This window comes from Perissodus microlepis, chromosome 14 (assembly GCF_051167445.1).
Source record: "Perissodus microlepis isolate ML-2025 ecotype Zambia chromosome 14, ASM5116744v1, whole genome shotgun sequence".
NCBI classification, from domain to species: domain Eukaryota; kingdom Metazoa; phylum Chordata; class Actinopteri; order Cichliformes; family Cichlidae; genus Perissodus; species Perissodus microlepis.
This window is the reverse complement of record NC_140474.1, coordinates 32076842-32093414: the sequence shown is the minus strand read 5'-3', so window position 1 is coordinate 32093414 and position 16573 is coordinate 32076842. Positions and strand designations below refer to the sequence as shown.

At 41.2% G+C, this 16573-nt stretch overlaps 1 protein-coding gene across 1 annotated transcript; it reads right to left on the bottom strand.

Annotated features, from left to right (window-relative positions):
• Window positions 1-5: 5 nt before the first annotated feature.
• psmd2 (proteasome 26S subunit ubiquitin receptor, non-ATPase 2) lies at window positions 6-16374 on the bottom strand. The gene is made up of 21 exons (XM_084951994.1): window positions 16192-16374; window positions 14628-14684; window positions 14365-14529; window positions 12124-12245; window positions 11157-11381; window positions 10877-11035; window positions 10533-10677; window positions 7754-7814; window positions 5766-5912; window positions 5520-5626; window positions 5114-5241; window positions 4921-5008; window positions 4675-4837; window positions 4404-4505; window positions 4160-4311; window positions 3962-4045; window positions 3457-3625; window positions 1584-1678; window positions 1309-1435; window positions 1072-1190; window positions 6-728 (listed from the first exon to the last, which is right to left on the bottom strand). The coding sequence occupies exons 1-21, from the start codon at window positions 16312-16314 to the stop codon at window positions 546-548; spliced, it is 2721 nt and encodes a 906-aa protein (XP_084808120.1). The 5' UTR covers window positions 16315-16374; the 3' UTR covers window positions 6-545.
• Between the last annotated feature and the right edge of the window lie 199 nt (window positions 16375-16573).

The following is a 16573-nucleotide window of genomic DNA, read 5'->3' as shown; positions in this document are numbered from 1 at the left end:
CAGCATTTCCACAAACTGGTCAACGTTTTTATTACTGATTCAACCTTGTACAGTACTGTAACAAAAACCAAAAAGAAAATCGTGATGCTGAATACACACTTTTAAATGCTTTTATTAAAATGAATTTAATAGTTGGCGGGGGAAACACATGTGAAGTACTGATGAGGATTTTGCAGGATTTTAGTCATTCATTTGCTGATGTTGAACAGGTCCCACTTTATAAACTGGCCTCAGGTCAGTCAAACAGCTGGTTCAGTACATGTGGGAGAGCTGGATCAAAATTGGAGCAATGAGGAAACCATCTTTATGTAGAGAGGATGAGGTCCCAGTATGCCCTCCCTGTGTCATACCAGTCCAATTAACCAGACCCTATCCATCCATTTTTAATGATTGCTAGAGCTGGGCTGCAGACGACAGATGAAGAAAGACAGGCCTGTCTAGCCCTTTTCCAGCCATGCAATGAACAACTAATTATAACAACTGCCAAGAGCCATGGAGGGCTACCCTTAGAAACACGAGAAAAGGCCAGTGAGGACGGGTGCAGTCTAGGTTTCATAGTTAGGGTTCTTGCGGAGGATGACAAAGCCCTCCAGGATGGGCGTGACGGGCAGGTACTCCTCTGTGGCCAGCTCTGCCCTTTCTCCATGAGCCAGCAACACTGGCGTGGTGTGAGTCTGGAAACCTGTGATGGCCTTAGGCTTACCTGCCTGGCCCACAACATCCACAGCCTGTAGACAGGTCAGAGAAAATTGTGTTAAACAACCATGTCCATTTTTTGGCTATTAAATTACATACCATTCTCCACCACGCTTCTATTCTTAAACATTTTTATTTCTCTGAAAAAGAGCTGTTAAAGTTCTTCTTGCTTTCAGCAACTCTCAGAGAAAAAAAAAAGTCAGCAGAACCTGTTCAGGAGGGAATTAATTACATGGGTTAGTAGGATAGGTAATCTCATCTTTCTCTGAACACAGTTTGAAACTTTATCTGTGGTGCTTTGTGTTAGGGAGAAAAGACAGAGTCAATAAGCTCTGCAGACTTTAATTGTCTCAAATAAGTTATCCCAGGCTTTACCTGTCCAACTCTAACAGACACAGGCAGAGGTCGGAGTTCCTCATCGAATGTGACCAGCATACGTGGCTGCATGGCTGCTACCAGGCCATAGAGAATGTAGTGAGATTTTCCCAGGATTACTGTAATGCACACAAGACACGAGGGGATGTTAGCACAGGAGACTCTCGGTTCAAAAGAACTTTCAAATTACTGACTAATAATGGATGTGTGCAGCTGAGTGGGAGAAAATTAACTCACTGTTCTTGACGTCGAGGAAGGAGACGAGCACAGTGAGCAGTCCCGCCACGGCAACCTGACTCATCAGCTGCCTGTCGCTATGGTAGGGACAGAGTGTGAGTGTGCCTTTGCCCAGGTGAGTCAGACCCTGCAGAGGCAAACACGGCAAAAAGTCAATAATTACTCTAACACACACACGCAAGGCGTGCACGTACACACAAACACACACGCACTCACACACTTTTCCAAAAGTTAATTTGTGTCTTGTACAGGGTTCCTTTTGTTTTGCCACCCACCTGAGCCAGTCGGACCATGAAAAGATTATTGGGATCTTTGGCGTGATATTGTGCCAGCTGCCGCAGCATGGCTGCCAGTCGGGCATTATTTGTGCCTGAGGAAATGGAAAAAATTAAGAGCTGTTAAACTTGTAAAAGGGCATTGACACCGGTGGCACTCTCAGTCGAGGAGGCATTGTGCTCCATTGAAAATGCCAACTAAGTAACATGTACCTTCAAGCATTCTGTGAAATTTTTAGTGAGAAACTTTAGTCCAGTTAGTTTTTCGGATAGCTGGCACATTAGCGTCTTAACCAATTAGCATGGTTCTGCAGTACTTTGAGCAAGATAATGAACCAGTCTATGCAAGCTGGGACATCTTTAACTGCTACATGACGATGTAGCAGTGTAGTTAAAGATGTAGTTAAAGATTGAGCCACACGTTTTAGCTGGATTTAAAATACAAGTTTGTTATGAATAATATGGTGAAAGGCTTGAAAAGAAAATATTTGATATCCCACGAATTGAATGCATGAATTCAACTGCACTCAATTTTAACTGCTTTCTGTATTTTTCTTCATTTTGGACCAGTTTATTATTCTACTTATAACTGAATTGACTAGGAAATTAGCTACTAGGAAAATCCCTTGGACACAGCAGCATGTTTTACAAATAGCCAGCACAGGAAGAGATCCTAGTTCTAAATTGATCTATGATCTCAGTAAACATTTCGAAACTGGGTTTTTGGTGACTAATTTGACAGTCAGTAATTTTGAGTCTTACTTAATGCAAAAAGATACTTATTTTGTAAAAGGAGTCTCATTGTAGAATGAAAATAAAATGCACAGCAAAGCAGGCTGAGGGCTAGGCAGCTTTCTGTAATTTCTTTAAGTAGTCCTCAGGAAATGTTCTCCAGGCTTCTTTAAGGCTCTGGGGAGGCCAGTCCATGACTAACAGTGTGTTTTTCTATCCAGATGTGCCGCTACTGCATCAGCAGTGTGATTTGCATTATTATCATGCTGAAAATGTATGCTGTTTCCAATCAAATGCTTTGTAGTTGGTATTGCATGGTGGATAAAAACCTGACAGTACTTTTCAGTGTTCATAATTACATCAATTTTGACAATATCTCCATCAGCACTGGCTGAAATGAAGCAACCATGACAGAGCCTCCACTGTGTTTCATAGGTGGTTGTGGATATTCACAGCTGTACCTCTCTCCTGCCCTCTTCTGTACACATTAACAATTTGAACCAAAACCTTCAAATTTAGATTCATCCCTCGATCAGACCTGTTGCCACTTTTAAGTCCAGGTCTTGTGTTATTTGGCATATCTCAGCCTTTTCTCCTTGTTCTCTTCCCTTAAGAAAGGCTTTTTGATAGCTACTCTTCCACTGAGATCATTTTCATTTCTAATGACGCAGATGACGTAGTAGGTGGAGGTGCCAGATGTATCTCTCAGCTCCTCTGTCAATTCTTTGCTGATTTTTTCCCCCTATTTGTTAAGGACATGATTTTCAGATACTATTCATTTGCCGTAGATAGAACAAAAAATAGCAGGCTTTTAAACTATCTTTCACTTGTCCAGTTTCCAGAAATTATTTAAGGATGATAATATTTAGGATCAGATTTAGGATTGGTGTTATTAAAATAACATTCCTCTGAAAATGGTCAGGTACAAGGCCTGAACAGAAAATGAGTGAAAAAGCAGCCAATGGCCAAAGAAAACTCTTCAGAAAGCTGGAGAACTATTGCTCAAGATCATTTTAAAATATTACAAGTTTCTTTGGAAGCAAAATATCAAGAAATGAGGGGCGGCTCAATATTTTAGCACAGTACTGTATAATGGCAACCATTGTTAGTTTTCATGATTTCACATTGTTCCTAAACTTACCACTGCCCACCATGCCCATGGCAAAGATGGAGTTGTGGGAGACCTCGGGGTCAGCATCATGGGAAAACTTGCTGAGGGTGTCCAAGATGTTCAGACGCGGGTTAGACACAGAAATGAGTGCAAGGGCCAGGGGCACTGCTCGCCTCAGGGTGGGCTCACCGTAACGCAGCTGATAAAATGCAAAGAAAGAAAATGAAAGTTCATAACAGCATAAATCAGGAATATACAGGAACAAAAATGTGTTTCTAAATATATGAATTGCCTACTTAGGCTGTTGCACCCTTGTATACAAATGACAGAAAGGAACTCTTTAAGAATAAGAACAAGAATCAGGATAAAAGGAGGAGTGATGTGAGTGAGAAGAATCAAATGCAGAACAGAAGTCAGTGCTGACTTCATTTTTGAGAAAACATGAATTTTTCTCACAGAGATGGTGAGATAAGGCAACAAAGCATTCAGCAATGAAACTGAAAAGATTCACTGCCAGTAAAGTAGTGTAACTGACCAGGTGTCCAAATGTTCGTAGCGCCATCTCTGAGCCAATCTCCTCTCCCATGGCAATAAGGGCAATACCAAGAACAGCCACACCCTGACGGAGTAAACAAAGTATTCAAGGTTTTTTTTTCCCCTTCTACCCATGTAGGAAAACAGATAAATAAAAAGAACTGATGTATGATTATAAGGACTACAAGTCTGTCCTTACTTGGTGGGAGCCCATGTCAGCAGCAGTCTCCTTCTTGTCTTTGTCCTTCTTGTCCTTCTTATCTTTGTCCTCCTCTTTTTCCTTCTCCTTGGCTTCATAATGCTCACTGCAGATGTGGAGAAGCTGTTGCACCTTTAGCACATTACCAGATCCTGGACAGAAGAGGAGGAAATTATAGCAGTGAAATATAACTAACACAGTACATAGGTCTGCAGTAGGTGTGTGGTAAGCCTAAAAGACTAACCTGCATATGCACAAATATCCACTAGCGTATTGGCAAAACTGCGGAAAGGTTCAGGGACAACCTGCAGAGCTGCCAGAGTCGTCTCAATTGCCTCTCCTTTCCCTAAAGCCAATGAAATGACAGCAGTTAGAGCAGCTGACCAGGAGGAAAGAAATTATGCACTACAATAAGAACTTAAAAGATTTTATTCAGCACAAAATGATTCAGAAAAAGTTGTCAAACTTTGAGAAATTGTGCATTTTATTTTCCCGTGTTCTCCGCAAATGCATACCCAGGTGGTTTAGTCCCAAGCCCAAAGGCAGCCAGCGAGCATATGTGTCCTTCAACTCCTGTTCGTTCTTCTCCATGATGGTCTGGACAATGGTGGAGGTCACATCACCATTACAAGTTCCTACTGCGATCATACCACATGCCAGCGCCGTCACACCAACCACCTGAGGATTTAAGACACACAGAAATGATACTAATCTGATCCTCCTTAAGAATAGGGAGCTATATAGAAAATGTGAAGCCATACCTCCATGCTGGATTTAGAGTCTCCCATGACGGGGAGAAGGAGAGACAGGACATCTTCTCTGTTGGAGCCAGCATAAGCAAGACCCAGTCTGAAAAAAAGAAGAAAAGGAGCAGGACATAATGCGATTACTTAACATTCAAAGAATATAAGACAAGATATCTCTATGGATGGTTTCTACAAGCATTCTCCTCACCCAAAGATGGCTCCTATCCTCATGATGTTACTGTTGTGGAGGACGTAGTCAGACAGCAGGGCAAGAGCTGGATCACACTCATTCCTTACACCTGAGTTTACAATGCCACAGGCCAGAAGGGCACCAGACTGCACAGACAAGGATGATGCATGAGGAAAAAAACAAATAAACAAAAAAACCCAAAAAGGTTCACTTTATACCTCTCCCAATTCACAATAAGCCTGAGGATCACTTATGTTGTTCACAGAGTTAATTGTTAAAACCAAGTCAGTGAAGAGTGAGTTCTTTATATAACTGCCTTGCTATAAAAACAGTGCTGCAGATGCATTACAAATGTCAAAACAGGACACTGATCTGTATATAAGGAAAAGTTTGACGTGTCCTCTCAAATATATCCAAACTATACCTTGATGTAGTCTTCAGAAGAGTAGAGGTATTTGTCAATCTGCGTCAGACCACCATCCACATCCCACAGCAGGATCATACCCAAGGAAGCTGCAGCGCTCAACATGCCTGAAGACAGCGGCAAATAAAATGTGCTGAAGACTGCCAGAAATGCTCACAGATGGTTGTGAGATTGAAAAGTACCCAGTATAGCCACAGAAGCCCTCCATCTTTATATGCTGTGTGTGCTACGTGTGTTTTCTCATACCGTGGTCCTTGTTCTTGTACAGCCACTTGTTGCCATCATCTGTGAGGAGTTTATCTTGTCCAAAGGCTGCGTTCACAAAGCCGTTCACAAAAGAAGAAGCCAAGTTCATCCGGGCCGAGTCCACTTGGGAGCCACTGCCTCCAAACCCTGCCACATACAGCACAAAGGTGATGGAGCGTGGGTACATTTAGCTCAACTTAACAGTAAATCACAAAACACAGATCGTATCAAACTACCTCATTTTGTCTTTAATGATGTGAATGGATTTAAAAAAACCAAACACCGGCCTCTTAAAGTGAGCCAAGAGTGACAGACAGAGAGAGATATAGAGATACAAAGAGAGCAACAGAGAGAGAGAGAGAGAGAAGCACTTTTGCATTCAAAAAGAAGAGGATCCAGCTTTCTGTCTGGTCCACTTCAGCTCTGATGGAGATTTTTGTGAAGTAGTCACTCTTGTGAGTCATCCAGTGACGTCACTCCCATGATTGGAGTTTTTTCGGCTCATCTCAGCTTGGAACCCAAGGTGAAGAGCTACTAAAAAAAAGGTACCTGGTACTAGATACCACCACCCAGTGGAAAACCCTAAAAACTGAGTCGAATTAAGTCAAGTCAAGCTGAGTTGAGTTGCCAACTCAGTATTAGGGGAAAAGGGGTTTAAAATTTAATTTTGTCTTGCACGCCAAAAAGCCAAGGGCTGGTCCTGTTGGTGTACTGTCATCACTCTGCAAGTATAGATCCTTCCACTTAAATTCTGAAGTTCATCACTGAAGGGTCATATCGTTTTTATGTCAGAAGATTTGTTACTAGAGCAGGGCGATATGACCAAAAATATTTATCACAATATACATTTGAAAATTTGCGATAACGATATAACTGACGATATATTTGAGACTAGACAAAATACTTTACAACTCCACAACTTTATTAGTGCAAAAAACAAACCATCAATGTATTTTCACTTAAACAAGCAGCTGTTTTTTATGTGCATTAAAGTTATATAAAAATTTAACAGTGCAAATGCAAATTCCTTGCTGACAGTTTAACCAAAAGGCATTTCCAGTGGAAATTGGCCGACATATCCTCAGCATAACCATGTATAATATCCACAAAACTTAAAAAGAGGTTATACACACACAATACGGTAATATTATGTTGAAGCACAGTACGTATCACTCCGCGAGGCTCCTCCCTACGATAGCCATAATGCTCCAACAATCCATCAAGCGGTGCGGGTTCGTAGCTTAGCAAAGTCATACTAAAACATTTGACAGATTTTCCAGCGCCGTGTGCCACATAAAATCGTTTCGAGGTCAGTAAACACAACCAGAATTCATACATAAGGCACACGGGATTATAAGGGGCACTGTTTATTTTCAGAAAAATCAAAGGATTTATTTTAAGTGTGCCGTATTTTCCAAAAAACACGGTAATAACGATGGCCCGCTAGCATGCTCTACCAAAAATAGTGCTTTGTTGTGTATCTGACGGACGAAAGCTAAACCAGTTCCACACCACTGAAGTTGCAGCATTTTTACAAACCAATTCCGGTTCATCCGTTTCATTCAACGATCCGCTTTCGCCCTTCTCATTCTCCGCCATGTGCGTATGAAAACAAAGGCACTGCGCATGCGCGTTTTACCCATATTCTATCAGGATATTTCATTTTCTTATCGTTGCCCAACATTATACCGGTATTACCGTGAACGGTATGATATGGCCCAGCCCTATTTGTTACCTTCTTATTTTTCTATGTGCTGCAGTTTTGTTATGTTATTACAACCAGACAGCCCTAACAATGCTCCTCACTTTATCTACCAGTGGTGAAAGGTGAAACCAAATTGCAGCACATGTGCTCACGATACAGAGGTTAAAGCAAACCAAACTGAGACTGCTAAAAGTTTTTAAAGAATGAAAATGAGTATATCAGTCTTCAAATTGATATGCCACCTAACAGAATAGAAACAGTAAACCTTTTCACATGTACTCACTGTTGTTTTCCAGGTGTGTTTTGTAGATGTCATCTGGTACTTTGGGCTCCATGATATCCAACTGGGGAAGACAAGACAAGTTTGTTATTAATAAAAGTAAAAAGGACTGAGTCATTAGAGAGTGAAGCTGTGCTTAGGGTATAATCCTCCATCTCCCTTTATGAATCATAGACCATTATTCTTAAAGTGCCAGTGATGAGAGTCATTTTAGGCTTTTCATTCAGTGCTTTCACCATCTATTTGTCACCTACTCCAGAGGAAATTTATTCTGCCTCTTATCCTCTTTTTACAATTTTGGCATTACATTTATCTACAGTTCATCTCAATTAAATCTTCAGCAACAACCTTTCTACAAAAAACCTTGTGTTTCCTGTTTGTATAACTGATTCCATAGTACAGACAAACAGGAGGGTGGTACATCGGGGCCTTTCTGGGTACCTGAATTTTGATATCAAAATCTGGGCACAAAAAGGTTTGGATACTGGAAGTTTAGATGTTGCTGACCATATCATCACATTACATACCATTGTTTCTAACCCTTTGAAAAACATTTCCTCAAAGTTGTTATTAATAACTGAAGCGTTGTGCAACGCAGACAACAAGTTGTTACATGATAGGATGGATCTAAATAAGCTGTCATGATGTGAAAACTGGGCAATCACAACACTCAATGTTTGACTTGTAAATAAAAAACATAAATCTATCTTCATGAAAACCTTTTGCAGCTTTTTTTTGCCATTTAACAGTTTTATTTGTACAGTTTGATCAGAAGTTTACAGTTTATGTTCATTCATAAGGATGAACGTCACTCATAATTTTGAACTTTGCGTCAAACTGTTTCTCCAGGGTGGAATGACAGCATGCATGTTTATTGATTTAAAGAAAAAATATTGGCTTCACAAGCTGAATTTATTTTTTGGGGTGATTTTTTTTAAATTCATTCATTCATCTAATTTTTATGACAGTTTCATTCTAATGGAGAGAGACTGAATATGAACAGAAAATCCAGCAAAAACACATTACATTGACGTTATAAATTGATCTGCATTCCCTCCTGAGATGTGTGCAAACCTGGAGACCAACTACAAGAAATTGCCACTGTAAATGCCAACAGGTCATGTCTTGCTTGGGGATCAAATACTTATTTCACTTAATGGTAGGGGTGGGCGATATAAATGATATACGCAGCAGCTACAACCATTATCATCTGCTAATTATGCCGGGCAACAGTCATAGCAAAGAGATGAAGCACTTTTGAAATATGGGGAAAGCCAAAAACTGCGCTTCCTCCACTTCCGTAACATTGATTCATTAATGTTGAATTCTCTCGCAGCTGCTCTATTCCCGTGTTGTTGCAGTATATTAATAACTAACCTTGTATTGGATGAATGATCTCAGTTGTTCTCCTGACTGAAGTTTGGCTTGTGTATAGCATCCTGCTATGCGATTGCATTTGTCCCTGACCATCAGAATCCGTCACGTTAACTTTTATCGAGTGGAAAAAAAGTTGGCGTTCATCCTCCAGCTTCACTGTGCTAATGTTGTGCTAACATAGCTGTGTTGCTAGCAATCACGTAGCACAACATTATATACCAGGTAGTCCAACTTCAGTAACCCTGCAAACGCCACTGCTGTTAAGTTTTCTGTCTTCATTTATGTTGGAAGTGGTAGCAGAGCTGTACGTTTTAATTAGTTTCAAAAATCTCAGTCAGAACATGGTATGTCATGTTTAGGTGGAAACCAGCGAGCTAACTTCCTGTTAACTTCTAACTCCGTTAAATTTAATAAATTCTGTTTTCGTGGATGTTAAAATTAATTGTTACACCTGGTAAAGCAGCAACACTGATGATTTTATTAAAGATTAAAGAATTTAGACCGTTTTTAACTCTCAAGTGTTCTTTTGACTTTGGGACCTGAAGACGATGGAGTTTTGGACCCAGATTACTCCGCAAAGTTCCTCACTACGGCAGCCATAATGCTCTGACAATCCATCAAGCAGTGCAGCTTACCAAAGTTACACTAAAACATTTTTTTAACAGATTTCTGCACGCCAAAAGCGATTTGAGGTCAGTAAGCACAACCAGAATTCATACATAAGGCACACTCTCGATTTTTGAGAAAATTAAAGGATTTTAAGTGTGCCTTATAGTGTGGAAAATATGTTATACAGAAGAAAATAATATATCACGATATATATCGTTACCGCACATGCTTCAAATTATACCGTGATATGGATTTTAGGCCATATCGCCCGGCCCTACTTAATGGCATGCAAATCAGTTTATTTATCAGTTAACTTTTATTTAATGTGTTTTTGCTGTCGCTCTCCTTTAAAATGAAAGTACCATAACTATACTAGATTGTTCATTTCTTTCTACCTGAGCAAGCTTACAAATTCACCAGGTGATCAAAAAATTATTTTCCCCACAGTTTCCAAACATCTGACCACAGCTGTATATGCAACCTTATGAGCCAGAGTGTATCCCAGCTGTTTTAGGGCTAACACATAAAGACAGACAACCATTCGCACTCACATTCACACCTAAGGCAATTCAGAGTTAACCCCACTATAAATAAAGCTGGAGTACCCAGGGAGTACGCAAACACGGGGAGAGCATTCAAACTCCACACAGAAAGACCCTGGCCTGATGGTGGAATTGAACTCGGGCTCCTCTTCCTGTGAGGCAACAGTGCTAACCACCATGCCACCCCTTATTGAACAATTCTCAATATATTTCTTAAACCTTAAAATACATTTCTTTATAACCTCCTGTCCTACCTCTCTAGCCAGGGCCAAGAAGTTGCTGTTGAGCTGCACATTTGACATGATCTCAGTCAGGTCTTCATAGTCCTCTACATCCTCATTAAGCTCCAGGAACATGCCATGACGACCCAACATGAATGCCATCTGTTTCTGGATGACTCTGGAAACAATAAAATTACAAGGAGTTTGTGTTTAATGCACCTTATCCACTAATATCTGACTAAATGACTTTGATATACCTTAATAGAGTTAAATATATATGCACACTCAGAAATTGTGTCAGTAAGTTTTGCACCTGTGAGAACCAACATGATCATGTTGGGTCTTTAAAGTTAAAGGCAGAACTTTAAAGTTCTTACATGTCTTTGCAGGATGTAAAGATGTTTTCGACAAGCTCCACATCATTGAGCATCAGGGCCAGGCGCAGGGCTTCTGGATAACAGTTGAACTTCCTGAAGATGTTCAAGGCACATCTCAGCAGTGCCGAGTTCTCTGGCTCAGGAACGTAACTCACACAGCTGAAGAAGTGAAGCACAAAGTTAAGAGACGCTCATATTCCAGTGAAAAATCACTAATTCATATTTATACTATACAACATGCTAAACTAAACAAGGTTTGTGTAGAATAGCTCAAACACACCTGGTGAGGTAGAGGCAGACTTTGCCGTATGCGTTTTCATCAATATAGTCCTCGAGCATGTCCAGCCTCTCAATCTCCATCAGCAGGTCACATGCCTCGTGCTCAGCATTGTGGGCCATGTTGTAGGGCACAATCTCCTTCACTAGTTTCAAAAGCGTTTCCTGCTGGGTCTTATCATTCTCCTCTACCTCCTGCCACTCTTTAGCCACCTCACCTGCAAGGTGTCTGAAAGACACAGACAGAATAGTGACTGCAAACAGACTCACCAAAAAATGAGGCAAAGGAAAATAAAAATGTTTTCCACTTATTCATCAGAAGGAAAAACACAATATCTGTCAAGCTTTTGTATAAATTCCTTTCAGTATCAAATCAACAGACTTTTGGTGCAGACACCAACTCAAAATGCAACTAATTAGACCTCAATCACTAATCCAAAGAAATCAGTAACTAATCATTTGGGAAGTGGTTAGTACTGACTTTTGCACTTTTCAAAAAGTTCCAAATAAGTGACAAGTTTCTGTTTCATTAGCAATCAGATGGTTACATGAAACATTCTCAATTACTAGAAAGTGAGACAGTGAAAAAGTGGAGCTACAGAGCTGCTGCAAATTCTACTGTTAAAAAATGTCAATGTTGAACAGTAAAAGCACATTATTGTGAAAGATATGTAGAGCCGTGGCTGCTCATCTCTGGCTGACACATAGTGGACAGCAAAGAGGCAGTACTATGCTGAAGAACACCAGGGTGAACTGAAAGTATATTTCTAGAGCTGACAGCAGCTGTTCCTCTCACTGTAAGCAAACCAAAAAACCTTAGTGAACAGAGAGCCAATTAGAGTCCTTTATGAAAACTTCAACATGTCTAAACATGTAAACCTGAACTCCTCAGTTAGATCATTCCAAAGCGGGGCCCTTTACTCAGCAGAAAACTTGTGGCGTTCGCAGCACTCCACTGTAACATGTCTTACCTGACGTATTCATGTCCCCAGGAGGCCAGCTCTTCCTGGGATCCCACTAGGCGGTACTTCAAACACTCCCTCTCACCGCTCATGGTCATAGCGAGCACTGATACGACATCAGCACAGAAGCGCTGCAACAACAAACATGAACACACACTGTTTAAACCCAATACTAATGTTGGATATTTTTCAAATGACCCACAATGTAATTGAGCACTTTTAACTAGAAGTTCCATTTTAATCACACATTCATACAGCATTTCTATACACTTCCAAGTACTTTGTCTACCTCACATTCATGGGGCATTGGTACACTTTTATTTACAAAGCTATGCTTGGATTGCTGCCTCCTTATATTTGTACTTTGGTCACAAGGACAAATAGTGGTTCTTACTCCTTGCGTTCAAATGATCAGCTGCTGCTGTCTGTTCCCCTTGTCTGCACAGAGCTGGGTAAGAAAGCCTTTGTCCACTCTGCGCCTTTTTCGTGGAACCTGTTACAGAAAGACTGGAAACTGACTGAACTGTTGTCTTTAAATGTTTTTAAAACTAAACTCAAAGGCCTACAGACTGCCTCAATAATGTGTAATTGTTTTGTGTAATTTTTTAACTTTGTTTGTTCGTATGTATTTGTTTGGAAATGTGCTGCCTCTTGGCCAGGACTCCCTTGAAAAAGAGGTTTTTGATCTCAACGGGACATTCCTGGTTAAATAAAGGTTAAATAAAAAAAATGGCCAAATAACCCGTCATGCATGTCTTTGAACTGTGGGAGGAAGCTGGACAACACGGAGGAAACCCACACAGGTACAGTGAGAACAAGTAAAGGTCATCCAAAAAGCCCCAGCAGAGGTTGAACTTGTAACTCTCATGCTAACCACTCCACCACCTTTCTTTCTTGGCTCTTGACGGAGGCCGTTGCTTTTTCTCCTTCTCACTCTCCCTCCCTAGTCTTTCCTGCTTGGCCTCTCATGTCTTTTGTATAGTCTTGATTATCTCTAACCCTCAGAGAGTCTCCCAGACTTGTTCTCTAAAAACCTAAAGAAGAATTATGGATTTGATCAACTGGTCCCTTAACGAAACTGACACCCTCTCGGCGAGAAGCCGGGGCTTGGGAGAACCCGATTGTCCTGCGGAGACGTTTGCTGCCGGATACTCGATGGACGTTGCGTCGTGTGTCTGGTGACACTCTCGATGGAGGACATTGAACGACATCTACCAATTCGAAACCACGATAACAGAGTTCTGGCTGATTGGAGCTGGCTAGGACCTGGCTTATCAAAGAACAAGAACCGGGTACAGCTGTTCAAAATCCCATAAGGCTGGCCGACATGATCGGCAGGGCTGTGAGTACTCAGACTGTGTTTACTGAACGCAATATGGATAAGATCTTGGAGGTGGCACTGCAACGGGAATTGAGAGACCTGGTGACTAGTGACGGACATTAGACCAACTGCAAAATTGGAGGCAGTTTGTTTGCACTAACCAAAACAACTACCATCTTCATCTCATGCGGCCGACTTGGCGCCAGCTGGATGCTCAAGGCAAAAGCTGACAGGAATAACAAAATTCTCCCTTACATAACAAGACTGTTGTTGTGACTCTCTCCCCCCTCCTTCACGGCCATCCGCGTTGACCGAAGATTGTTGACTTTTGCCTAATTGAGTGAAGCAACACTTTCTCTCGGCTGAACATGGAACACACACACACACACACACACACACACACACACACTGACACACCCCTACACTCACCCCCCACCCCGTCCAAACGCCTTTGAAGCTTACGTTTTCTATGTTGTGAGATGTGATGATTCATGTGCTATGTGCTGAGGTGTTTTTTTTTTCCTGTTCTCAAACTGATCTCCCTGTTGGAGCTCAGTCTGGGGGAGTTCTTTTTTCTCTCCTGTCTTTCCTCATGTTGTGCAATTTCCATTGTTCGGTTCCGGGTCGCTGCTCGTGCGGTTGACCGGCCAGTGCTACCTAGCCTGACCCGTCTCCCCAATGTGATGTTTGTGTATTGTATGTACGGTCGGCAAGGTATCTATCTTAATTGCCCCTTGGGGACTGTCATACATATTATTAAAAATTCTTAATGGTCTCGTGCAATGCGTCAAGCTTCTTCCTCTCACATCACATTTTCCCCATTTTATATACACACACACACACACACACACACACACACACACACACACACACACTCTTAGGAATCTATTCATACTAAATTCAGTCCATTTTCTGGCCAAGAGTCTCACCTTGTTCTCTCCAGGGGCCATGCCCTCATAGATTTCTTTGAGCTTGCCATAGTGTGGGCGCAGGAATTTCAGGGGTTTAGGTACTGAGGTCATGGAGGTGGTTGAGGAGCGAATCTGTCTGCGCAGTTCTTCTAATGCAGGACGATACAGTGCTGTGTTTTTCTCCTGCAAATGTGAAAAAAACCCAAAAGATTTTTACTTTGTAGGAATTTGTTTCATACCTCGACACACAAAGAAGTTGTTGGAGAAATGTGAATACTCACACTCAGTCTCTCCACCATCATCTCCAAATCCTCTTGTAATTGCTTGTCTTCTTCTGACTGAAATAATACGAGGACAACATAAGAATGTCATAAATCAAATCCATAAAAATAAAAAACATGACTCCTTAAGACCTCTCAATACTGCCGATGTTGCATATCAACACAATACATTTGCTTAATAAGTGGCAACTGTTGCCAGTCAGTGAGTATTATATAAACCGCTTGTTTTGGTGCAAGCTCAATCATTCAGTTCAGGAAATCCCAAAATGTTGGGATTTCTCCCACTGAATTCAAGATACTTGAATGCAAAGTCCTGTATTCAGATTTCCAAGCAGAACTCAAGATGACATTTCTTTCTGTTAAATCTTAATAAAATCTTATAAATATTCAAGCCCATCAGTGGCGCATGTATGTATTACTATTTACATACCACCAGGCATCGCTTAAATATGAACAGGAATGTGGTTTTCTACTTTATAATGATTATGTGTCTACTGAATTTGTCTAACAATGAATGTATGCCTTTTAAAGCTACTGTAACATGTGGTTTACTAATAATACTATACTTTAATTGCGAGTTATATATTTTTTTTCAGCATTTTTAATTTGTACACTTTTGTTAAACCCAATAGCATGTAGTATGTACATTATAACTATGAAGAAAGCAAATTTAAGTAGAGTCAAATTCTGTTTGTTTGCACAGACTTCTCTAAATAAAGATGCTGAATATTCGGAATAAGAATTCGCCTGTCCATGTTTGCACTGGATTTCACTTAGCTTTCCACTAACTGTAAAATGTAAAGTCAATCTAATTAGTTCTCAGATATGATATTGCAGAATAGATGGGATTTTGCTGCGTGAGTTTCTGTGACTTCACGTTAGCTGCTGTGTCATACAGCAGCGGTCCCCAACCTTTTTTGCGCCACGGACCGGTTTATGCCCGACAATATTTTCACTGACCGGCCTTTAAGGTGTCGCGGATAAAAACAACAAAATAAAACTAGCACCGGTACCGAAAAAAAGAAAATTTAATCATAACACACGTGAAAAGACCAAGGAAAACCGAGTAAACGATAAAAACGATAACAAAATAACGCTGAAAACTGATAAAAACTATACATTTCACACCTGAGCCTCAACTCTCGCGGCCCGGTACCAAACGACTCACGGACCGGTACCGGTCCGAGGCCCGGGGGTTGGGGACCGCTGTCATACAGTACGTCTTCCAGTACTAGCCGAACATGCTAGCAGAGCTACATCAGTGCCAGCAAAGACAGCGGGACAGCTAACGCTAGCATACCGGCTGATGTAGGCTAGGCTAAAATTACCTAACGGAGGTTATTAGCAGCATTTTAAAGGCCCACAACGTACTAATAAGTCAGACTGGTGACATTTCATATGCTTATTAATTGCAGTCCAGTAAATTGAAGCTCGGTAGACGTCTATCTTAAATCCCACTAACTTTTGGCCTGCTCGACCATGTTGTCAAAGCGACAGTGACTAAGGCAAATTAACACGTCTGGCTCGATTACATTTCAATGAATGAGCAAAAGCGAAAATGTACCAATTCTTGCTCCTCTTTCTTCTCTTTATCCTTCCCCGAGGGTTGCTGGGCCTTCTCCTTGTCCTTGTCCTTCTCATCAGTCTTTTCGGGCTGCTTATTCTCTTTGTTTTTTGCCTCCTCCATGGTGGTGGCTCTATGAACTGTTGGTTAGCAAACGGAAATGTTCAGAAACCAGGAGAGCACCTTCTTCGGTACAGAAAATCTGTGCTGGTTTCTCGTTACCGCCTCCACTGGCGGCGGGCTGTCGTGGTCGTTTGTGAGTACTTCAGGTCCCGTAAAACAGGAACCAGATACGCGAAATTTCATGGTCAAAGACACGAGAAACTGCGCTATTTCACTATTTATTGATAGCTATAAGCATGCGCCACACAGTAGACGCATA